Below are 25,434 nucleotides of genomic sequence, written 5' to 3' on the forward strand. Positions count from 1 at the left end.
TGTTCGGGCCCCACCCCTGCTGAATATTCAGGCGGCGGGCGCGGGCCGCGGCGGGCGGCGGAGGGGGCGGGGAGGGGGCGGGGGCGCCGCTCGCCCCTCCTCGGCGGCGCCGGTCGCGGCCCCGCGGCCCCGCCCCCGCCCCCGCCCCCCGCGGCAGCTTTGTCTCGCGGCCTCGCGCTCGCCCGCCGCACTCTCCGGCCGCAGCTCCGGGGCCGCTGGTGCAGGCGCGCGCGCGCGGGGCGCCGGGGCCGGACGCCCGGGGCGTGGGTGGGGGCGCACCGCCGGCCGGCGCGCCATGGTGTGAGCCCCGCGGCCCGCCCGCCCGCGCTCGCCCGCGCTCCGAGGACGCGCCGGCGGCCTGCCCGTGCGGCCCGAGCCCCGGCGCCGCGGAGCTCCCCGGCCGCGGCCGCCGCTCTCGGGGCACGATGGCGAACGACTCCCCCGCCAAGAGCCTGGTGGACATCGACCTCTCGTCCCTGCGGGTGAGCGCGGCCGCGCCCCGGGCTCCGCGGGGAGCGGGGGGGACACGGACACCCGGGGCGCGGCGGCGCCTTTGTCTGCCGGGCGGGCGGGCGGGCGTGGGGCGCGGGCCGGCGGGGACCGGGTGGAGGGCGAGCCTTTGTCACCGCCCCGCGTGCCCGCGCCCCGCCTGGCGGCTCCGTCTGGGGTCCCCCTTTCTCCAGCGCTCACCTCCCCCGCCCTCCTGTCTCCCCAGGACCCTGCTGGGATTTTCGAGCTGGTGGAAGTGGTTGGAAATGGCACCTACGGACAAGTCTATAAGGTCGGTGTGGGGCGCCTTTGTTCCCCGTGGCGTGGACAAACTTCTTGGGGACCGAGGGGAAGGGTGACGGTGCGCTGCTCGCGGGAGGCCAGGCCGCCCGGCCAAAGTTGGGAAAGGGCTTGCGCCTGCCTTTTGTTTTCTGGTTTTTGTTTTTCTTTCTTCTTCGCCTGTGCTCAGACTGGCCTTAAAGGACCTCATTTCCTGGCTTTGAGATAAAGGAAATAAGCTACGCTGTTAGGCATGCACTCGGCTTCAGCAAAATAGAAGAGGAATTTTGGGTCCGAACGCGGGCAGAGGGTCTCCCCTTTTCTCCCCCGCCGCCCCCTCCCCGTTCCTCCCAGTCCGGCCTCCGTGCGTTTGCATCCCTGTGTGAATTAAAAGTCAGTGTAGGAGACAGGCCTTGCCTGTGATTACACTCGACCGCTGCCTCGATCTGCTTGGAAATTGTCATCGCCCTCAGGAGCGCGTGCCAGTGCACTGAGCGTGAGGAGTGTGGAGTTACCTGGCACTGCTTTTAACGCCCTGGCCAGCCTACCCTCTTCTGGTGGGCAGCGTTTTCGGGGGAAGCCGAGAGGAGTATGTGTGTGTGTGTGTGTGTGTGTGTGTTTGGGCCTCGGGAGCAGCAGGAATTACAGTGTGGGGATTAGAAAATGTGAATTCCAGGAATAACCTGTGTGACAGCTGTGTAACTGAGACGGGAGTGAGGGGCGGAGAGGAGGCCTACCCCCACCACCCTGGGTCTTTCCTTGATCGAATCCTCCTGTCCCAGCTGCAGATGAGGCTGAGGAATCTGGACACTGCTGAGCAGCTGCCGCCCAGGGTGACTAACTGTGGTGTTCATTCTGTTGAGTGCATATTCTGGAAGGGGCAGGCTCCCAAGTGGAAAAACAAAACAGAACAACAACAACAACAAAAAAACCCCTCTGCATTCTTAAATTCTCTTCCTTGATTTCGTTCTTGTCATCAGACGTTTTCTGGAACCGTCTTTGCTAGGGGAGTTTTCTATTTGTTAGGACTGGGTCAGGGTTGAGCTACGAGAAAAATTATCCTCTGAAGGAGGGCTTTGTGGCTTACCATGAAGAATTGTCATTGTTTCCCTAAAAATGGGGGTGGTGGAAGCCGGCTGTAGACGTTTTCTGAGGCCAAGTTAAGTGTGGGTTCCATTGTCCGCCTTCTGCTCCATGAATAGGGGTTATGTGCCCCCATTGCTTCCCTGGGCCTCTGCCTGTTGCCCCTTCCCCCACCGCGGCCTGGATGGTGGTATTGACAGGCCTGTGGCTGAACTTGAGGCAGCGTTATTGGGTGATCTCAAGTGAATTAGCATGTTTTGTTGGTTAGCTGTTGGGGCCGGGGCCAGCTTTTTGAATTTGAAAGGGAGCCCTGTTAACAGCCTGCTGGGCTCAACTGCATTTGGAAGGCCTTGGAAAATTTTGGAAAAAAAGATTGTGTTGCAACTCACGGAGTGGCTGGTAACTGGCTTAAAGACATTCTTCCCTGCGCCCCTGTTTGTTTAAGCACTGTTTTCTTTTTTTTCCCCTAACCTAGTTTCTCTGGCCAAACCTAAGTGGTGAGTAGACTTTTCCAAGTGAGTTAGCCAGAGCTGTTTCTGACCTGGTTCCACAGTAGTGGGATTGTTTGTGTGTCCCGGTCAGCGTGAAAGCTGGGTAGTGAGGCCAGCTGGGATTTACCCGGTTCTGAGCGGTGGGCCTTCTGCGCTGTCACTTTGGGCGTGTGCTTTGTTGTTTCCCCTATTCTTTTGCCCCGCCCTACTCCCTCCAGGCTTGTGAGGTAGATGTGCAAATCACTGCTTTTGGGGAGTGTTTAGGATGCACTAACTATACCCCTGAGGTTGAAAAGGGCCCTGTGCAAATCTGTTAGGGTTTCCGCGTAAAAGTTGCCTGTGACCGATTACAAAGCAGAGCTTACGGCTTTACTCACAGGCAGTCTCCTGTCTCCCCATCTGTAAGGAGGTTTACAATCATGCACGCAGAGGTTTTAGAGCTCCGTTAAGAGCCCACCTTCATTTTTCTGTCATCTATGTTCTTCCTGTGGTATAATTTAATCGGTAAGCAGTCCGGGTTTCATTTTAACGATCTTTTGAGCATTATCACAGTGTGGCCCCACACTCAGACACGTGTCAGGTTTTTCCTGCGCCCCGCCTGCTTCCATACATGTCTCAAGCGGAAGATTATGACTAGGCACCAGGACTCGACTCTCCTGGAACTGGCATCTGTTTCCCTTTTCTTTTGGACGTTTGCTTTCAGGACCTGATACTGCCGTGCAGGAAGGTTTAGTTAGCAGTTTTATTGGTTGGCATGGGGTGGTTTTGGGATTAGGTTGTTAATAGTGGAATTTGTTAACAATTCATGAAGACAAATTTTAAGAACATTTTCAGGTAAAGTGTGAACTGGCCGTCCTAGGGTCCTAATTTATTTCCGTGTTGTATTTTCTGTTTCTCATGTGAATGTATGTGGGTGTGTGTGTGGTGTGTGCCCATGTATGGGTATGTATGCAGGTGTGCATGCGTGTTGGTGCGCGTGAATATGGAGGCCCAAGTGTGACGGTGCTGGGTGGCGTCCTTGAGTGCTTTCTGCCTGTGCATTGTGGTGGGATCGGCTCGTCGCCTGTCCTGGGTCCCCTTTTCCTCCTCCCCCGTGCTGTGTTTACAGAGGGTCACCGCGTCCCCCTGGCTGACAGGAATCAGAAGGTGGCTGATTTAGGTGGGGGGAGCAGAAATGAAAGGGAGGTTTCTGGGAAGATAACTTTCTGAGGCTGCATTCTGGCTTTTGTAATCTTTCTGACAGGACTAGGCTGCTGTGGCTGAACCGCATCTCCTGAGGTGCTGGCGAGTGGCCCAGCAGCTAAGAGTGTTTGCTGTGTTAACCAGCATCAGGACGTGGGTTCAAATCCCCAGCACCCGCAAAAGAAGCCGGATTAGCTGTATCTGTTCTGTGAGGCTGGAGGCAGGAGGACCACTGGAACTTGGCCTATAGCCTAGCTCCAGGTTGATTGGATCTGGAGGGATAGGGCAGGGGTGACGGAGCGGCGTCTCCTGTGGCCTCTGGGTGGTGAGGCCAGGCGTGGGCACCCAGATACACAATGCTCACCCTTGAATCTCACATTACCCTTCACCCCCACAAAAGGTGGAGTATAGAAAAGTGAACTGAAAGACAATGTATATTCTTCAGAGAAATTTATTTCTAGCCTTAGGTGCCTGAAGGATACTATAAAGCTTAGAACACTAAGTTTTGGGGTGTTTCCCATGTTGATTGACAAGTGTTGCCTCCTGTGAGCTGGGCCTCAGTCCTATCCCTGGAAACAGACTGTGGAGTTCTGTCTACGAGGCTGTGTTCAGAACACTGTGTGTGAGAGGTGTCTGCGGCAGCGGTCAGCTCCCTGCTTCCTGGTTGCCCAGGATGAGTAAGTGGTGAATTGAAATTGTTTTCATCACTGCGGACAGCAATGCTAGGGAGGACTAAGAGCGGCAAAAACCTACTTCCAGGTTACTTTGGGTTTTATTTTTTCCTTTGAATGTTTGAGGATTTATGGGCGGAGTTTCTGAAATCTGGGTGGACTCAGGAGGTAGTTATGGAGAATGGAACAGATCTGCGCTATTTTGCTGTCTTTGGAGAAGTGTCGTGTAAACTGGGGGTAAGCAGGGGCCAGTGTAGGCCCAGAGACCTTCATGTAAGAGCAGCTAACACTGAGCGCTGTGCCTTTGCTGCCACTGCCCCTTCAGTTCTGTGAGAAAGGCAGAGAAGGATGAGGGTATGGAGGGATGAAGGACCAAGAGTGACCATTAGAACGGCAAGACTAGGGGAACGGCAGTACCAGGAAGGCATTTTTGCGGCTGGAGTTGCGCTGAGTAAGCTGAGGAGCGTTGGAAGGTTTTGTTGGGCTTGGGATCCCTGGGAGTGGGAACTTGAGGTGATATTGTGGGAAGAACAGGTGGGATGTTTGGCCTAGGACAGAGGCCCCTTGGGGGTCAAAGCACCCTTTCACAGGGGTCACCTGAGACCATTGGAAGGCACAGATATTTACACTATGATTCATAACAGTAGCAAAATTACAGGTTATGAAGTAGCAACAAAAGTAATTTTATGGTTGGGGTCACCCATAAAAAGTTGCAGCATTGGGAAGGCTGAGAACCACTGGCCTAGGACATTAGTTCGGAGAAGGGTGGTGAAGGTCTGGGCAGGGTAATGGTGGTGATGGTAAAGAGGAAGGAGGCAAGGTTGCGGCAGATACTTGGAATTTCTTTCTCTACTTTTAACCTGGGAGATACTTGACGTGGGGGCGCACGCACAGGTGTAGGATTTGCTCTCCCTTTGGAGTTGGAGCTCCTTCCTCTGGATGCGGTGGAACTTGGGTGGGCTGGGTAGGAGTGCTACGGGCCGGTCTGATGGCTGCTCTGGGATGAAGGGCCAGAGGAGGTGTCTGGCTAGCAGAGGTGGGAGGAGCCTTCCTGTGGGCAGTGAGGATTCTGAGCTGGATGTTCCGTGAGGAGCAGTGTGTCAGCTGACCTGGAGCCCTGGCATGTTGAGGCTTGTTCTGAGGCTTGGGCTCCCTTCATGCTGGAAGGATCCTGCATGTGGGTGAGACGGAGGAAGCCAGCCTGTTGAACAAGTATTGCTGCGCAGCTCTTAAAGACCCGCAGCCCCAAGTTTCTACAGGCTGTTTCCCAAAAGCAGGAATGTCAGAGCTGCGCTTGGGGCCTTGATGCTTTCTCAAACACTCCTAAGTCTGTGCTCATTTGAACAGTCCTTGTCTTGTGCTTTTTTCCTTAGCCAGAATTGGAGATGTGTGCATGTCTTTGTATTAGCCCAATCCGAAGACATTATCTGTGTCTTTTTGATCGCAGTGTATGTGTTCACAGATTGAGCCTGGAAGAACAACAGAACAGAAGTCTCCTCCTTTTGGAGTATTGTGTCAATGGAAAGGCATGCTATGCTAAAGAATGGTTATCCAGGAAAGACAGGCTATGCTAAAGAATGCTTCTCCAGGGAGCCTCGTCCCTGGAGAGCCACGACCATTGCGGTCGAGTGCCTCCGAGGGAGTGCCTTGACATGTGGGCTTGCATGTGGTAGTGTGTTTGTTTCTTTGCCCACTGGCCTGAGTGGCTGTGTCAGCCAATCACTGCCCACGCTCGGAGCCGCAGACCCTTCTCATTTCTCTCTGTTGTATTAAGTTCACGATGCCCTGTATTACCATTGTTTTCCTTTTCCCAACATTTATTCCAGGCATTAAAAAAACAGCAACAAAAAAACAGCAGGTAGCAGTAGGATATGTACATAATTTCAGAAATGTCCCTGTTTAGGTAGAGGAAGTCAAGGTGCTGAGACACAGTTGTGAGAGGTGACTGTATCATGTGGCCAGCAGTCAGGTCCAGCCGGCACGTCTGTTCTCTGGCTTTGATGAAGGGATTTTACGCACGGTAGAGAAAGTGCACAGTGACTTCTCAGGTCCTGGCTTGAGAGTGTGATGGTTTTAAGGATTTGAATTAGTGTTTACAGGGTCTCTCTCACAGGGTAGGTATCTACCTAGTGTTATGCAGAGTATTTTCAGATAGTTGCTTTGAGAATTGAAGTAGCTTTTTCAGTGTTTGGTTTCTTACTGGAGTGGTCAGTTCTTCCCAGGACTTCTTTACCGTCAGGGTGAGGGTTCCTGAGAACCCTCTGACTGGAAGACTGGCTTGCTAACTAGTTTGCTTTGCCAGTAGGAGAGCACAGGATTGAATCAACGTTGGGAAAGAGGGCGAGGAGGGGACTGAAGAGGGGCACGGAACTAACTATGCTTACCACCAGTGGCCAGAAATGTCTTTGGGGTTTCTAGTTTTACACTCCTGCTTGTCTTCTGTTGTGAGACTGTCAGAGCTGCAGATGCCGGTGCCTCAAGGACTTTCATGTAAGAGGCTGAGATGTTGGCGTGTTTTCTAGACGGCTCTGAGATGCTTAGAACTAAATTGGGGAGCAAAAGGAAAAATGCGCAGTGTTTTTTTTTTGTTTTGTTTTGTTTTGTTTTGTTTTGTTTTTGTACCCACTGTACTATTTCCTGCATAGGGCTTCTTGTGTGTTAGTACACTGTTCGGGCCAGGGTTTGGTGGTGGATACTGCTTCAGTGAGCACAGGAAAGACAGGGTGGTGGTGGAGGAAGAGGAGGGGGAGGTAGAGATAAAAGCAGGCTTCTGTGCATTGCTCCCGGGTCCTTCCCGATGCACCTGCATTCAGACACATGGAAACAGCTGCTCGCTGCTCTGAGAGCTCCTCACTGTGTAGCCTGTGGCCAGTTTGGAACTCACTGGGTAGACCAGTTGACTTTCCACCGTTGGGAAGCCAAGCCAAGGAACCTGTGCTCCCAGCTTTGTGCTCGCTGCCAACTATCTCTGATCTCTGGCATTGTGTCTCAAAAACGGCTACATATTGGCAAGTTACCCTATCACGTCTAAATAATTAAAAGAACTGCGCCTGTGGATTATAACTTAAAAATTGCCCTCTTGTTTGATGGTAAGGCCCTTAAGATGTTGGAGGTTACAGGTGTGTGTGGCTGGGAGCTGAACCAACTCTTAGATGCGTGTTTCAGAGCATGGCAGGAGTCTGCCTTCAGAGGCGTCACCTTTCAGTGCTGCTCGTTTGGTGGTTACTGCCGTGTCCCTGTCCTGTGGCAGGGAGATAGCCCACCCACCTTTCCCCGTTCACTGGTTTTACCTATCGGCATTGGCCGTAGCTGCTGCTGCTGAGCTGTGTAGTTCAAGAGCAGCCGAGCACTTAGCTTCTCTATCAGCTCCGCCCGTAAGTGATTCTGGCAAATTTGGGGGCTGAAATGGTAGTTACTTATATCTTCATGACTGCGTAAATATTATCTGTCTGTGAGCCAACTGGAATATGATATTTTCTTTTTTAAACAACACCCTTTTGACATTGTTTTGCCTTTTTTTATGCTAAGTTCTCAGTGTCTCATCATTACTTTTCTGCTCACAGACCCTATAAGCCAAGCACCTGGTAAAGTTCAACCTCTCACAGCCATTTTTCCTAATGATGAATACATATAAGTAATTGTTTCAGATAATGTATAGCTTTCAACTTTCCCATCCGGGAGCTGTCGCAGAGCTGGGCAGAGCAGGCTGGCCCGAGACTTGGTATCCCACCGCGCCATGCAGCATTCTGTTTCTTATGGCTGCCTTCTCTGCCTTAATATTTCATTATGCTCATAATATCCGATAAGCATTCTTTTGGGACACAGAGAAAGTGTGCATGCTGACAGAGAGAGAGGGAGAAAGAGAAAGAGAGAGAGAGAGAGGGAGGGGAGGGTCAGGGAAGGGAGGAAGGGAGGGAGAAAGAGAGAGGGCAAGAGAGCAAGAGAGCTAGAACTCAGTAAAAAAGGAACCAAAATGTGTGGATTACTTCCTGAAGAGCCCCTGTGGAGAGAGGAGGTCCCGCCCCTCCCTTGGCCACGCCCTGTGAGGTAGGGGCTGGGGGCTGCTAGGAGAACCTGGAAGCCAGACCTGCCTTGGTTAGTTGGTTGGGCACCTTGGCCTCTGGTCTGGGTCTGAAGCCAACAGCATCCTCCGGGGCTTCCAGGACGGAAGTTGTCAGTCACTACAGGCTCTGACCTTATCTTTTCTAGCCGTGACTGCTGCATGCTCCCTCTAGGGACTAGCCCTGTGAGCTGGCCTGGCATGGAGTGATGGGGATAGTGGTGGGAGGTGAAGAAAGAGCTGCAGGCTGAGATAAACTCTCCATTCCAGCCTGGAACCACCTGGAACCACTTGCTTTCCTGTGCAGGTGTCCTCTGGACTCTGGGGGGCCAACCGCCTGGGCTGCTTTAGTGCCCTTCCTGGCACTTGGCTTATAACTGTTCCTCCCAGTGAGGCAGTAACTGCTCTGTCGCCTTCTGGTTTTCAGAAGTTGGTAGCGATGATCGGTCTCTCTCCGTCTCCCTTCATTCTGTGGCTCCCCTTCTGTGGTGTTGGAGCTCAGGGTGCATGGGGTCAGTGTGCCACGGTCAGCCACAGCTGTGTCTGTGTTTTCAGACTCTTGGCTCTGCTCCGTGTCTGTTTACCGGCACAGGAGTGGCAGAAACCGCATTGGGGGAGGCGGCAGTGCCTGTGCGGGTCCCTGAGCTGACTTAGCTGTGCAGCCCGGGAGGTGATGACGAGGAAGAGGAAGATGTCTGCAGACGCTGTGGAGTGCCCTGGGCTGCTTGCAGCAGCTCTCAAGACGATGAGGCGTTTGCAGCCTGCTTCTGAAGGTGTTTAGAGGCTTCTCTTCTGACCATGGAACGCGCCCTGTGGAAGCTTACATTCCGGCCATGCGGATACATTTCCAGAGCTGCCGGCCTTCCCCACAGCAGTGCCAGGACTGAGGCCATCTGCGTGAGCTCCGAGTATCACTTAGAGTTACCCCCATTCTGACACACAGCGCCAGGCAGGCCCTGATGGTTCTTCTGGTGTAAATTTTATTTTTAAGTGCAGCATGTGATCACATCGACTTCCTGTTTTTGAGAGTCAACTGCTGTGGCAGCCTGGCGGCTTCTCTCACTAACAGTTCATACTTCTCCACTGTGTGGCTGTGCCTTCCGTGTGCCTAGCTGTTGAGCGGTTTACCGACACTGCGGTTGTCTCCAGTGAGAGGCCTCTAGAAGTTGTGTCTGCCGGCATCTCCCTCTGGCTCGGCAGAGTCTGCCGGAACGGCCTGCAGGCCAGAGGCAGGGAAGCAGCCGTCTGCCCGCCTGTCTTTCCTCCATCAGGTTAACCAGACACCCGGCTGGCTGTCCTGCCTGCCAGTGCCTGGCTTGTGATTCTTCTCACACAGCTCTGGACGGGGGAAGCATTTGAAAGGTGCACTTCCCTAAATCTTTGCCTTCCTGGCTCTTGCTGTGAGGTTCACTCATGTTCTGGAGCTTTAGAGGCAGTTTACCATCACCGAATTCCTAACAGCAGAAACCACCCTCTTCTTCCTCTCTGTGTTTTGGATTTAACTTTATAGAGTCAGCCAGTGCCGTGAGGCTGAAGACTGGGGCTTCCCTTTATCTGAGTAGGAGCTGGTGACCCAGCAGGGCCTGGTTCAGAGGCAAGGGGAGCAGGCCTGGAGGACCTGAAGCCCGCCTTGGCATCACACTGGTGGCAGGAGAGACCCCACTCCTTTGCACCACCTGTAGCATTTGTGTGCATGCTTTAAAATCTGTGTTGCTCGGACAGAAAAGTGTACTTCAAGTGAAATAAGTGATTTTCTCTGTTATGTGTGAAGGGTGATCTTACTCATCTGAATTTGCTTCAGAAGTGTCTTCAGGATGTTTCGGGGGTGGGGTAGTGCTGTGAGACACAGTCTTGCGAAGTCACGCTGACTGGTTTTGAACTCATCCTCCTGCATGTTGGGATTATAGGCATGTGCCAACTTGCCCAACTTTGTGGGTATATGTATATATATACACACATATACATATATAAAATACTTATATAAATATGTAATATATGTATATATGTATATTTGCATATACATATATGTAAAGATGCTTGAGGCATTTATTTAGCTCAGCTCTTAATAAGTGTTATAACTGCATACATTTTGGACACTCCTGACTTTTTTTTAATGGTTGCTGACTGTGTGTCAAGGGACAGACTTTCTGTTAGGGATTCCCTGTGAGACCCTGAGTGTGAGACCTGAGTGTGAGGTACTGATAGTGGCTGAGGATGTGCCTTCAGGAGTCACACAACCTTGTGTGTGTAGCAGGCCAGCCCACCAAGGCTGTGGGTGCACCTTTCTGTCCCCCCTTGCTTGTCTCTCCTTTGGGTCTCAGGAAAAAATTATGGATGCCCAGCTCTTCCCAGTGATTTAAGGGCCTGATATTTACTGTTCGCTTCGCTGTCCACAGTGCTTCGAGCCTCATCAGCTGGGTTTGCTCTCTTATTGATTGCCGAAATGCTTAATGTGTGTCTGATCTGTGCCAGGCACCTGTTAACAGGGAACAAGAAGGTCAGTAGTGCCTCTGTGCAGTGCGTAAGCCCCAGTGTTGGGTGGAAAATGAGCAGCGTGAGAGTGGTGTGACGGGTAGAACACGTCAGGGGCTGTGAGGGTACATGAAATTAACAAAACTGGGTTTGTTAGCTCGATGCTGCGCGGTCCACAGCAGAGAGTCTTTGCAGGAGGCATAGGTTAGTGAGGAGTAGCGAGGAGAAGTGACTAGTCCCTAGGTGTAGACGAAGCCACTGAGCCCGTGACTTGTGTTTAACTCCAGGTCTGCGGCCTGAATGGAGGGAGAGAGTGGTGATTGGCTGTCTCTGTGTGCCTGGAGCTGCCTGGGGCGTGGGGCCTTGCCTCCAGCTTGGTTGCTTTGCATCTCCTGTGTCAGTCTGTCCACTGGCAGCCTACACGGCCATCTCTTCAGAGGTAGGGTCTCGTTAGGCCCAGATGTACTCAGAGTATCTGAGTGGATGCTTAGAGTGGAGACGGAAGGAGGCCATGTGTGCCCTGGGTGCCCAGAGAGGAGACAGCGCTGTGGTCTCAGAGTAGGAGAGGGGAGCTCTGGAAGACCATTGCAGCCGAGAGGGACCCCTGGAAGACAATTGCAGCGAGAGGGACCCCTGGAGGACATTTCACTAGGAGTTTCTGTGGTTTTGGTTAGAGAAGAAAGCGATTGAAAGGTGAACTTGGCATTTCTTTCTGAGCTGCCGTGTGCAGTTAGCTGTGGGTCACTTGGTGACGCGGTTCCGTTATGAGAAGTGTCGCCCTTGTGCTGTCTCATGCTCCAGTTGTGTAAGGTTAGCGTGTGTGTAAGTGAACACGGCTGTCAGTAGGCAGGGCGTCGTTTTACATATGGTCTATAACTTTTTGCTTTTTGATAACATAGATAAGAATTTTATTTTTCTGAGCTAAGATGGCTTTGTTGGATTTTGAAAAAAATATGAATTGTATTCCTACTTTAATTTTAGATTAATTTGTGTGTGTGCACACATCCGCACATGTGTGTTGGGTGTGAGTGGAGGGCAGCGGAGTGGGGTTGGTTCTTTCCCACCTTGGTCCCAGTGGTCGGATTCGGGTTCTCCGGAGTGGGCAGCCCGCCCCTGCTGAGCTGGCTGGTAGCCCCACAAGGTGGAGACACGATTTCTAGCCTTTTCCTGCCCTCGCCAGAAAAGGACTGTGCAGCTTAATGGGAGCTTTCAAAGTATGAGATTCCTTTGGTTTATTTGGAAATTGTTGGCTACCAACGCCCAAGGTTGAATTAGTTACGTTTTCACTAGTTTTTCAACTAGCTGAAAATATTTTCAGTTGCTTACTTACTGCTACGTGAAATCAGTGATTTAAGTTAATGTTAAATTTCATGAAGGTTTTTTTGTTTGTTTGTTTTGCTTTCTTCTGATTCTGTATGTAAGAACTGTATTTCTTTAATTTTCTTTGTCTTTGGGACTCTTTTTTTTATATTCCTTTTTTTTTGCAGGGTTAATAGCTATAAATTTGTTATTTTATAGGTTGTTTTAGAATTTGTAGTACATTACTTTTTAAGTTTATTTGTTGAGATTGGGGTTCCCGTTGTAGACCAGGCTGGCCTCCAACTCACAGGTTCTCCTGCCTGTGCCTCCCAAGTGCTGGGAATAAAGGTGTGTGCCACCACGCCTGGCTTTTAGTGTGCATTTTCGACTTACAGTCTGTGTTCAAGTGCCGTGTGTTACAAAAGTGAGAGGTTTTCCAGTCCTGTCCATCTGACCTGTATTAGTTGCTTGTTCCAAAGCAGAGGTGAAGGAGGGAGGGTTTACTCAACAAGACAGGGTGGCGGAAGGGTCCGGTCTGGTCATATGGTCGGAAGCAGACAGCCATTTGTCTTTGCTCAGCTGGCCTCCCCTTGCGTTCCTGTCTGTCTGTGGAATGGAGATCCTGGGTGGCTCTTCCCATCTCGGTTCACCTGATGCGGGCAGTCCCTCAAAGAGGTGCCTCGGGCTTGTCTCCTAGCTGTTTCTAGGTCCTGTCAACCTGACAGCATTGGCCGCCACCTGGCTGTCTTGGTCAGTGTTCTGTTGCTGTGGAGGGACACCATGACCATGGCGTTTCTTATACAGGAAAGCATTTAGTTGAGGCTGGCGTACGTTTTCGGAGGTCAGTCCATTATCATTGTGGTTGGGAGCACTGTGCAGGGAGCACTGTGCTGCACGGGCAGACATGGCAGCTGAGAGTTCTATGTCTGGGTCGGCAGGCAGCAGGAAGAGAGAGACACTGGGCCTGTCCTGGCTTGGGCTTTGGAAGCCTCAAGGCCCACCCTCAATGATGTACTTTCTCCAGCAAGGCCACACCCACCAACAAGGGCACTCCTCCTAATCCTTCTAAGCCATGCCACTTCCTGCTGACTGAGGGTTCAGATCTGAGCCCCTGGGGGCTGCCATTCTTACTCAAACCACCACATTCCACGCTCAGGCCCCCACAGGCTTGTAGCCATATCGGAATGCAAAAATGCATTCAATCCAGCTTTGAGAGTCTGCATACTCTATCACAGTCTCAACACTGTTTAAAAGTCCAACTTCAGAGTCTCTTCGGAGACTCAAGGCAGTCTCTTAACTGTAACTCCCTGTAAAGTTATCGTTAAAAAGCAGATCACATACTTCCAACATACAGAGGCCCAGGATCTACATTATCATTCCGCAAGAGAGGAGAGGGAGCGTGGTGAGGAAACCTGGACCAAAGCAAGACGTGAAGGTTTTCTTTAATTCCTTCCCACAAGGTGGAAGCTTAGCTGGGTAGCCATTGCCTACTGCTCCCCTTATTCCATTTAGCATCAGACTTTTCTTCTCCTTGACTTTTTATCTCCTTGAGTGCAGGACTTAGCTCCATCGCGTATCCTGGTGCTTCTTTTCTCCCCAAATTGAATGTTTTGTATTTTTCCTTGTTTTCGTTATAGATCCACAGAAGACTAATAACCATAGGACAGGGTCAGTACTAGGCTGTCTTGAAATCTCCTCTGCCAATGCCATTAATCCAAAAATCAGCATAGCCTTAGGCAGAATTTTGGACAAAGGCAAAAAACCCCCAGCCTCATTCTTTGCCAAAAAAATTGCCAGAATGGTCTCTAGGCCTCTTACTAATATTCTTTTCTCTGAAATCTTTTGAGCTGGGCTCATTCCACAGTCCACACCCCTCAGGACCACTGTCTTTCATGCTTCTACATGGACAACCCATTACACCCAGCGGGAAGCTCTCCTAATCCAAAATCCACGTTCCACCAATCAGCATGGTCAGGCCTGGCACAGCTCCCTGGTACCAGCTTCTACCATGGTCAGTGTCTGTTGCTGTGAAGAGACACTGTGACACTGGGCCTGACTTGGACTTCTAAACCTCAAAGCCACCCCCAGTGACGTAATTTGTCCAACAGGGCCATACCTCCTATTCTTTCTAAGAATTGCCACTCCCTGATGGGTAAACAAATGTATGGACCTATGGCGGCCATTCTTACTCGTTGTGGCATATGAGTGATTACTCTGTCTGGTACTTGCCAGTTTTTATTTATTATACCTGTACTTATTTTTGGTATCATTTTCTTGTATCTGAGGATTTTCCTTAGTTGATTATTATTATTATCATTACACTTTCAGTGTGAGCTGGCTGATGTTAAATTCTTTCATCTTTGCATATTTGAAAGCATTCACTCTTGATTTCTGAAGGATATTTTGTTGGATATAGCATTCTAGGTTCATACATTTTCCTTTCAGATGTTAGAGTTACTGTGTTTTCATTTCCATTTCTGCCTCTTATTTGAATTTACAAATCCTTACTTTTTCCTTTGTTTATAAATGTTATTCATCTCTGGCTGCCTTTAAAACGTTCTTTTTATTGTTGCTTTGAAGCATTTTGATTATGCGCTTGTACACACGTGTGTGCTTCTATGCTTCTTGTATTTGTGGATTTGTCTGTGGATTTGCTGGTTTTAGCAAACATATTTGTCTGTTTCCCCTTCTGGGTCCTAGGCTTGGGAGTCCTGTGATGTCTGTTAGCCCTGGGTCTGGTTCCCAGTTCCCTCCCTCCCTTCTTTCCTCCCTCCCTTTTCTCTCCCTCCCTCCTTCTCTTCTTCTCCCCCTCTCCTTCCCTCCATCCCTCCTTCCCTCCTTCCCTTCTTCCCTCTCTCCTCACTCCCCTGTTGTCCTCCCAGACTCAGGGCTTCATCTGGGCTAGTCACTGCTGCTCTGGCTTCATGTTCACCCTCCCCCTGTCCCCGACTTATTTTGTGTTTGTGTATGTGGATATGTGCACAGAGGCCATAGGCATTGGGTCCCCTGGAGTTGGGCTTACAGGTGCTGTGTAGTGAAGCTGTGTAATGTGAGTGCTGGGAGTCGAACCTGGGTCCACTGCAAGGGCAGTGTGTGCCTTTGGGCCACGGAGCTCTGCTTCTCTGCTGCATTACTTGACTTTTTATCCCCATGGGTCTACCTTGCTAGTAATGCCATGTACCACACACACACACACACACACACACACACACACACTTGTGTATATAATGTATATAATAAAATCTTAGACATTAGCATATATTTTTTATCTCAAGGATTTTGGATCTTTTAATACAAAGTACAAACATTTTCCCAGGCTTTACATTTTCTCTAATTTTTCAGTATAAGGAATAGCTATACTGTTTGTGGTAATAATGTTGTCTAATTCTAGGCTGACAATTTTGTAGCCTTTTTGCTCTCTTATGGGTTATGATTCCCAGTGTATTGATCTCAGTGGATGCCATTTGCTGTGAATTTTACTGTGTTTTCCTGCTGTTTTTTTTTTTTTTTTCATTCCTGTGAGTATTCTTGAGGTTTGTCTGGGAGACAGTTCAGTTACATACGAGAAAGCTGATCTTCTGAGGACCCACTTTTCTGAGTTTTAGTAGGACGAGCAGTGGTGAATCTTTCTGGTGCTCCCTCAGTTTCCTGCTCTGCCCTCCACTCCTCTGGCGTATATTTTGTCTCCGCCTTAGTGGTTTCCTTGTGTACATGTGTTGACTTGTACGTGGCTGAATTCATGCAGGCCCCTGTCAGAGCGTGGGGCTCTTTCTGTCTGGGCAGTCTCTAGGTTCCCATTTAACCCTGACATCTTTCATTTCCTTAGCTCAGGGAATAGCCTACTCTTTGCTTTGGTTTCTTCTGGAGTCGGGGCCTGAAACTTTGCAGGGAGTGAGTTGTCCCTGCAGCCAGCAGGCATCACTCGCTACCTTTCATTGCTTGGTACCCAGCTTCCCCTTTCTTTCTCCGCCTTTTCCTTTCTTCCATTTAAAAACAAGTCACTGTTTGCCTGTGTGGTGCGCACGCAGCGAGGCAGTGGTTTGCAGCCCTTGGGAATCAGGTATCCTGCATATCAGCTGTTTATGTTTTGATTCCTAAGAGCAGCAAAGCTTCGGCTGTGGGGGAGCATGAAATGACCTTATAGTTGGGGTCACCATGGGGGAACATAAAGTGACTTCAGGGTTGGGGTCAGCTCAGCCTGAGGAGCTGTGCAAAGGGTCGCAGCGTTAGGAAGGTGGAGCATCATTAGTGTGAGGGGAGCAGAGGGGTGTCCAGTGCCTCTGTCACTCCGCCCGTTCTTTTGAGGCACTTGGGTTTTCTCACCTAGGCTGGAAGCCATGAAGCCCGAGTGCTCAGGCAGGGTTGATGCCAGCCTGTTATGGGAACCATGATCTGAGCTTTGGGTGTGGGGCTGAAGTAACCACAGAGCCATTTCTCCAGCCCCCATTCTCTTGCATCAGACTCACTGTGTAACGAGCTGTTGGGAGACCTTTTCTCAGCCTTCTGCGTGTGGGAATGTGAGGGCTTTCCACCACATCTGGTCTAATATCCAGGGTGGTTTTTATTTTTTTATTTTGAGATAGTCTCATTGTTATACCTTGGCCAGCCTAAAGCTTGCTATGTGAACAAGGCTAGCTGCACACACACACACACACACACACACACTCACACACACTCACACACTCACACACTCACACTCGCTCGCACTCTGCTGGACTAAAGGTGTGTGCCAGCATGCCCAGCTCCTTGTCCGTTTCGATGGTGTATTGACATGTAGAACAAACATTTTACTTTAGAAGGAGCTTTGTTGTTGTTTTGAGACCTGGTTTCTCTGTGTAGCCCTGGCTGGCTCTTACTCAGAGATCTCCCTGCCTCTACCCGAGATTAAAGGCGTGCGCCACCACTGCCTGGCTAGAAAGCTTTTTAAAAAAGAAGAAAGTAGGTGCCACACACTCACTGACAACACGATCCATGGCTTTTGGTGTATTCAGAGGTGCCCAGCCGGAGTCACAGTCAGTCGCGTGACATTCTTGCAGTAGACCGTGCCATTCTTGTGTCTGATGCGCTCTGCACCTCAGCCTCGGCCACCCGCTTTGTCTCTGCCTCTTGTGGATGGACGCACCGTAGGTGTTCCCTGTAAATGCACGTGTACAGTGACGGACCTGGCTCAGCCTGGTGCCCTCACATCCATGCATGTTGTAGTGGGTGTCGGCACGCCAGCTCCCGTTGTTGGATGGTTCCATTGTGTGGCTGACAGTGCAGCAGCTGGAGGGCAGACTTGGGGTTTCTGCCTTGAGCCCCTGGGGTGATGCTGCTGTGGGCGCGAATGTGCGGTCTGTGCGGACTCTGGGACAGCGTGCTACTGTGGGCCCGTATGTGCGGTCCGTGCGGACTCTGGGACAGCAGGAATCTGCAAACTGCGACCTCTGCGGAACTGCAGTGTGTAAGCTGCTGTGACACCCCCGCCAGCGACACACTAATGCACGTTTTTCACATCCGTGCTGACGCTGGTAAGGGCTGTCCTTCTCACTGTGGCCTTCATAGTGAGTGCGGAGTGTCCTCTCAGTTGTGGTTTGGGCTTGCGTTTCTCTGATGACGATGACGTTGAGCACGTTTTTACTTGCTTTTTGGTCTTTGGAGTATTTTTATGGGACTTTTGTCAGGTCTGTTAGCTGTTGCCTAAGTTAGGTGATACTGTGATTTCTGCCTACGTGGTGTTCTTGTGTGTCCAGGACTGTGGGGCATAGACTGCGGCGACTGTCTCAGGGCTCCGGTTTGTTTCGCTGTCTTGATGGCACAGCTCTTCCAGCACACTGCTCATCCGGATGGAATCCGGTTTGCTTTTATGTCTGTGGTGCTGGAGTCGTGTCTGAGAAACCTTTTCCTAATTGAAGGTCGTGAAGGTTCATTCCTGTGTTTTCCTCTTAGCTTGATAGTTTTAGCTCTTAGATTCATTTTTAATTAATTTACACATTTTAAGTTGTGTGCATATTCTCCCGTTTATACACGGCTATCTAGTTGAGCACCATTTCTTAAGACGACTTTTAAATCCCCCACTGAATTACTTTAACACACATGTGAAACTCGCTGAGTTAAATGTGCAAATTCTAAGTCTCCCTCCAGTGACTGGCTTGTGTGTCTTAGGCCGCCTCAGTGTCTTGATCCCTGTACCTTTGCAGTGTATGAAATCAGGCAGCATGAGCCTTCTGCCCGAGTAGTTCCTCAGAGAGCCTGTTGACTCTCCAGCCCTTTTGCTGGAGAGTGGCGGTGGGCTCGGCACACTGCACGTATTTCAAAAAACATTGTTCAGTAGTTGCTGTAAACTTTCCCATTCAGCGTTTCTCTCAAAGTTAGGATTTCTCCTTTTTTTTTATGTTTTTCAAACTATACATCCACACATATCATGTGTCTAGCAGACCACCATGTTTTCATCTAGAAACATTGGTAGGTCCTGCCTGCCCTACACATAATCCAAATCATGATTTGATAATGCCAGTGATTTCAGGATCTTACTGATCGTATAAACTATGGGCCGTAGAGTATAGAAGAAGATAAGATCTATCCAGGAACGGGAACTTAGCCAATATCGAGATGTAAAATATCTCCAAAAAGTTACGCTGTGGGACATTTTCAGAACATGCACAGACTTCATATGTTGACTGCACACCTTTCAGTATCACTGAAGTCGCATGGTCTAGGATAGACTGTCCCAGGGCTGCCAAGTAATAGTTTGCTTTGATTTTCAAGAGCCAGTTGTCCCCAAATTTCTGTTAAACCCAAATCTTTATATTCTGCATAAAATATTTCCTGTGTTAGGGAAATCTCTTCTGCCATTCTAGTGTTCCAGTCTGACTGCGACGAATGGAAAAGTTCTTAGTGGTCTGTCATGTGACCCTACCAAAAATAACACGCTGAGGGCCTCCCATTTCAGTAGCCGGCCGACCCGAGTGCCCGAGCCTGTTGTCCAGTGCTTTTGTCTTGTACTTCATACAGTACAGATGAACCTCGGCTCTGGTCCAGTGCCCTCAAGAACAAGGGTGACCCTTTCCTGCTCCCCCAGACTGGGTCACGCTGAGCAGCCCTGGCTGGCCTGGAGCTCACCATGTAGACCAGCTTAGCCTCAAGTGCATGGAAAGTGGAGGTGTGGGCCACCATGCCTGACCCTGCTACACGTTCAAAGCCTCGCTTTGATTTGATTTGTTCAGGTGATGGTTTGTAAATGTTGGTAAAAGTGGAACTAGCCGGAGTGTAGATTTATCAGGCAGTCTGTTGAGATTGAATTCTAGATGAGGAAGTTTTTGTGAAATGCCTTTCATTTGCTTGTTCGGAAACCTTTGCTGAGCCTAACTTCAACTCAGAAGACTGTGAGCATTCTGTGACATCTCAGTGAGGGTCTTTGAAGAAACGGGGAACTTGTCTTCTTCATCATTCTCTGTGACACTCATACCCCCATGTCTTCCTCTTAGCTAAAGTGCTGAGGAAACTGCCCGTCAGAGAGGTCAGCCCTGATGCTAACCACCCAGGGTGAAGAGACAAGTGAAAGCTCCCCTCTAAACTGTCTGCAGACCGTGATTTCCATGCAAGCTCCTTAGGGCTCAGGGGCATCCGGCAGGGCGTGTGTGAACTGTGGTCAGAGATGGATCTTTTAGAGACCATTTCTGAATATGAAACTCACCAGTCATGGGACTAAAGCTCACCTCCTGCTAGTTAAAAGGAAATCAATTTAAAAGTGCTTGTTTCTCCAGTTTTCATCAATTCCAAGTTTACTTACCAAGAATTCTCCCCAGCTCCTACCCCTCGAGACAGAATCTTGCTGTGTTGTCCTGGCTGGCCCTGGCTAGCCTTGGACTCAACAGTCTCCTAAGTGCTGGGGTTATAGGTGACACCATGGTTAGACTAGTTCCTCACCAGTTCTCATTGTCAGACAGTGTGCCAACAGCGTGAGGCCACAACAGCCGATGTGATGTCTGGAGTGAATCGCTGTTCTTTTCCTTGAGCCACCGTAACAGAAGGCCGACTCGGGGAGGGCAGACAGTAGCCCTGCTTTTCCGAGTTGTAGAGATTGAACCTTGAGATTGTGGGACACTGTTGGCCTCTCCTGAGGTGGGTCCCCTTACCCTGTCTGCAGAGGCCTTCTCTCACGTGTCTGTGGCTTTTCCTCTGCATGCCTCCCTGTGTTTCTCTTCATAGTCAAACTTCTGGGACCCCGAATTTTTTTTTTCAACTCCATTTACCATTATTTTCCAAGGTACTGTAGGTTAAGGCTGCTACCTAGGAATTTTGAGAAAGTCTCAGTCGGCCCATCACAACACACACACACACACACACACACACACACACACACACTACGCTTGAGCACCAATGCTTTATTATCTGATAACAGATGCAGCTGACATCACATCAGATATGTAGCCCGCCCTTCTAATCCAGGAATCCCCGGTGCCTGTGGTAGATGAGGCACATACAGACCTGGTGACGGAGAAAACTGGCTCCAAGCTTTTACAGAGAGTGAATGTGCCCGCCATTCCTGGGAGAAAAAAACAGCCTCATACCTACAGGCCCACACGTCACTTTGTTCCCGTGGTTGTGTGGCTCATTGGCCGGTCGGGTCCATGCTCAACACGGGGGCTCTGGTCTCTTCTCCATCCCCAGGCAGCTGCTTCGTTCACTAGGAATTTTGTGGTGTAAAATAGGGCGTGGCAAACGTTTAAACACCCTGATCTTTTTGGTCACATCAGTTTTCTTTGTCTTTCTTTTTAAAGTGCTGTCAAAAAGATGCTGAGTATGGTGGGAGGGTGGGTGTTGGGGGTCTGGGTGGAGCTATAGTACTGACCTTTAAACTGTCTTCCAGCAAGGGGTCTCGGCACCGCTAATTATAGATTAGCAGATGAGAGGGAAGAGTTTGGGGTTCTCATCCATCCCTTCATATAGGACAACAGCAGAGTGACCAAATGGGCCGTAAACTTTTCTTTAGGAGCCTCAGTTCATGCACGGAGATGCCAGCGAGACCTGCTTTTCTTAGCTCAACAGGACATTTGGCTAGGGCCAGGTGAAGGAAGTCATGTATACACGCAGCTTTCGGGGTTCAGGCTCCTCCTGGCCTCCCTCCAGAGAATGCCGAATTTGAGAAGGAACTCAGGTGCAGCTGCTGGGTCCTGACTGAGGAGGCCTGGGCCTCTGTGTGGCCCGTCTGCTCCTCTGCGTGTCCAGTGTGCTCCTCAGGGATGATAAAGTAATTGCACACCTGGAATCCCGAGGCCACAGGAGGCTGGAGTTAGCCAGGCGTGTTGGTGGTTCCCTGGAGCACACCTGGGCCATGTCAGATTTGTGCCTCACCTTGCAGGGTGAAGTGTGCAGCCACACACACTGATGGTGTGAAGAGAGAGTAGCTTCTGGTGAGGAAACAGGGTATTGGAGATTGCAGCGGCCACAGGTGGAGGCGGGGCTGTGGCTGCTCAGGGCCCAGGTGTACAAAGATCTGGCATCTCCCTTAGTCTTGCCTCCTGTTGGGTGCAGAGTGTTGCTGTCTTGTGCCACTGATTGGCATTTCGTGATGAGATAGAAGCTCACAGTGGGCTTCCAGTTCCATTTCTGTTTATATAGTGCACCAAGGAAAGCAGAGTTGTTTGGGAGCGTGGATGAACTAGAGGCCTGGCTTCTGAGCGAGGCGGGTCCCGGCGTCGGGCCTGTAGACCATGCAGAAAGCGCCCAGTGAAAACAGAAGAGGAGTAGAGGGGGCTGCAGAGCCGGACAGTGGCGGGCTGCAGACTATTCTGAGTCGGCGGGGCTGGGCAGGTTTGAGAATTAGCTGGGTACCACAGGGAAGATGGCTGTGCACCCCCTTCCCTCTAGGAAAGCGGGAAAAGGTGCCATTGTCAGAACAGAAGCCTCAGGCCCGGGCCGTGGGGATACAGGGCCGGAACAGCCGTGGGTGGAAGGCAGGGCAGGGCAGGGAGATGCAGATTGAGAGGGCCCTGGCAGAGAGTGCTTGCTGTGCTTCACAAGGCTTTGGTGGGAGGTGGGGGAAGCCCTAGAGTCAGGAATGACCGGCCTGGGAGGAGCTGTGGGAACCTCTGCATCCTCACCTCTCTAGAGACTGTTTGACCTGGTGAGGCCAGGGCCTTGGCTCTCCAGCAAACGTGCTTGCCCTCACTCTGCTCTCTCCCATTGAACTATCTCTGTCTTCCCGCTGATAGCATTATCTGAAATAAGCTACTTTCCAGAGTTTCCAAACCAGGGCTTTGAAGTGAAGGGAGAAACTGCTGAACTATTTGAAGATACATTCCTTTCTAAAAATTCCAAAAGTTGTAGACTTGACTAAAAATTCCTGCAGTCACTTTAGTGATTTTTGCCAAGATTGCTTTATGTTTTGCTTAATTCAGATCCACTGTAGTCTTGGATAAGATGGTTTTGACTACAAGTTACAGAAAATAGAGCCGAATCCCTCCTAGTCACGAGAGTGGCCGTCTAGGGACATGACAGCTAGGGTTCCCTGGTTCTCCACTTGGCCATCCTAAGAGTGTGGCTCTGTCCTTCATGTCCTTCCTGGCTGCAACTCTTTTTTATTACCTGAGCTGCAGGCACTGTAATACATTATTTTTTTTTTAGGCTTTGATTTCTTTTTTTTTAAAGATGCATTTTATTTTATGTGTATGAGTGTTTGCTTGCATGTATGTGTGTGTACTGTGTGTGTTTTGTTCTGGGTTTTGTTCCCAGCATGCCCAGTGGCTCACAACCACCTGTAGCTCCAGTTGTAAGAGACTCCAGGGCCGTCTTCCCATGAGCAAGCCAGCGAGCAGCACCCTCCAAGGCCTCTGCCTCAGCTCCAGCCTCCGGGTTCCTGCCCTGCCGTGTTCCTGTCCTGCCTTCCCTCAGTGGTGAACAGTGCTGTGGAGCGTGAGCAGCATGCGCCCTTCCCTCCCCAGCTTGCTTTTGGTCATCGAAGCAGAGAAACCCCAGCTAAGCCCACGCCTTCCTCCACAGAGCCGTGTAGGACATGCTCCCTGCTGACATCGCGCACAGTTGCATCTACAGCGTGAAGTCCTTACAGACTGCGACACTTAACACTGTGTGCTCAAAGGAAGAACGTTAACGGAGTCAGGAGAGGCGCAGTAATCCATACTCTTAGGGTCCCTGAATCGCTGAAGAAAGTCCCCAGAGTCAAAGGGTTTGCAAAAACAAAGAGCCTTTATTCTGCACAGAATTCCAGCATGCTGGGGTCGCCACCTTCATGAAATGACAGCGACCCCGTGGGGAGCTTGAAGGCCCCTCTTTAAGCCAGAAAGGGGAAGTCCTACCATGTGACGTCCATCGGGCTTGGCTGGTGCCTGTGAGGCTACGATTGGGACTGCGGGCTCCTTGGAATGAAGTCCTCTCATACCTTTCCAGCCTGGCTCATGGGGGTGCTCTCAGACACACAGCCAGGTTGCAGCGTTCCACAGCAGAGCAGGTCAGTATTTCCCAGCACTGATTGTCGTAGTGCAGGCCACTCACCGCTGTGATGGCCGGGATCGTCAGCTCACACCTGGGCTGAGAGCCCCCGGCACGGGCAGCCTCTGCGACTCCTGTGTGAGCCAAATAAGCCAGAGGTTGCTTCTGTTAGGGCACCACAGGGAAAGAGACTGACAGCCATCAGCAACACCCTCTTCCCCCAAGAAAAGTGTGGAAGAAAAAAGTGCAGATGACTTCCGGATTCCATCACTGGTCACGTCTCACGCCAGCACTGCGGCTGACACGTGACAACGTACGGGGCTTTAGATCCTCCGGCCCCGCCGCACTGAAGGAGCACAGGGACGCTCGGGTGGTCTTCCCGGGGCCGCAGCACCGGCATCAGTGTTCTTCTCATTGCGGGACTGTGCCTTGGCTGCTCGTGCACGCTGGGAGACGTTTTCACTCCGCCGCTCCTGCTGACGCACGGGCACCGCCCCACTTCACAGAGGCAGCCGTGTTGTGGGCTGAAGCGCCCAGTGCCGAGGCCAGCTCCCTGGGTGATTCTGGGCGGCATGAACAGCTCTGGCTCCCCCTGCAAGCCTCTCATGGCTGCGCTCTCCCTATAAGCCACATGTGCCGTCTCCACACTCCAGGGACGTGGACGCAGTGGGGTCAGAGCCACCCCCACCCCTGAAGCCAAGCCCTTGCTGCTCGCTGACAGTAGTCTGTTACGTGGCTGGTGCGCTGTGGGCTCTCGTTGTTGTTAGCGAGGTGGGGGAGGACTGGGCCCTGAGAACTGGGGGACAGGAAGCTTTCTGCCAGGTCCTGTCGCGCAGCAGGCCACAAGCTGTGGTGAACAGATAAGGCACCTTGAGAACACCTTGGCACACTGCTCGGGCCCTGCTTGGCCAGGGAGCAGCCCTCCTCCCTCCTCCTCTTCTTCCTCCTCACTGCAGTCTCCTGGGTAGGGACACACAGGCCTGGGCACAAAAGTCAATGGGCCTTTGCGAAGGCATTTGAAGGTGGAGTTTGAATTCTCGGGGTGCTTGAAGGCTTCCTCTGTGTATTGACAGCTTCGTATTGACAGTTTCCAGTAGCAGTCAAACCTGTGTTCCTGTGACTCCGAGCCTGCTGACTTGATAATAGAAGTTAACTGACAAAGTCGCATCCGTACCCCGAAGTGCTAGCTCTGCCCTGTACACGAGGCGCCCTGAGTTAGAGAAGTGTTATGTACACGAGGCGCCCTGAGTTAGAGAAGTGTTATGGCTAGTGCCAAGTGCAGGTTGGCTGGTCTGCAGTGCTTTGAAAGGTCAGAATAAAATCTGCTTTTCGTTCGCATGAATCATAGGAAATGGTCTTAAAAGTGTTATTCTCCTGATGCAACAGGCTGCAAAGTCTTACCAACCCTGCCAGGGTCAGCAATAAGCACTTCAGCTTGTGTTTCCAGATTACATAACGGCCGGCAGTAGATGGGCCTGGTGACCATTCTCCTATCAGGAAACATTAGCAGCACATTTCTTTGCCCGGGCTGGAAAGGACTAGCCTGGAACTCACAGTCCTTCTGTTCCAGAGTTACAACTCAAAAGACTTCTTCATTAGGTTGCAGTAGTAAATTTTGACAAATTGTAACAAAGGGAACTGGAAAGATACTCAGTAGCTCAGAGAGCTTTGCAGAGGATCTAGATTCTGGGCCCTTCCTTCCCCATCACTCACTAAGTAAATGCCCGCAGTTTTGCATACAGCCTGATCTTATGGAGGCATTTTCTCCATCAAGGTTCCACCTCTCAGGTGACTTGTGTCAAGGTGACATAACCTAGCCAGCTCCTGCTATCAAAGACAAGGACCGAAAGGGTTTCAGAATATGTGTTTTTCCTTTTTAGTTTTTCTTTTTCTGTTTTGAGACTTGAACCCAGGGCCCTAAACAAGGCGGGCAGGAACCCTGTTTCTCACAATTGAATTATAATTCAATTATGTACAC

The 25,434-nt window shown here is 50.8% G+C and overlaps 1 protein-coding gene across 32 annotated transcripts in view; it reads left to right on the plus strand.

The window, feature by feature from the left end:
• The first annotated feature begins 273 nt into the window (after window positions 1-273).
• Window positions 274-25,434, plus strand: part of Map4k4 (mitogen-activated protein kinase kinase kinase kinase 4) — a 119,991-nt gene continuing 94,830 nt past the window's right edge. For all 32 annotated transcript variants that reach the window (XM_021658355.2, XM_021658361.2, XM_060369918.1 and 29 more), the window contains exons 1-2: window positions 274-482; window positions 716-781. In XM_021658355.2, coding sequence (XP_021514030.1) covers window positions 426-482; window positions 716-781 — 123 coding nt within the window. In that variant the 5' untranslated portion in view covers window positions 274-425. The remainder of the gene's footprint in view (window positions 483-715; window positions 782-25,434) is intronic.

Source organism: Meriones unguiculatus, chromosome 16, assembly GCF_030254825.1.
Source record: "Meriones unguiculatus strain TT.TT164.6M chromosome 16, Bangor_MerUng_6.1, whole genome shotgun sequence".
In the NCBI taxonomy this organism is placed as follows: Eukaryota; Metazoa; Chordata; class Mammalia; order Rodentia; family Muridae; genus Meriones; species Meriones unguiculatus.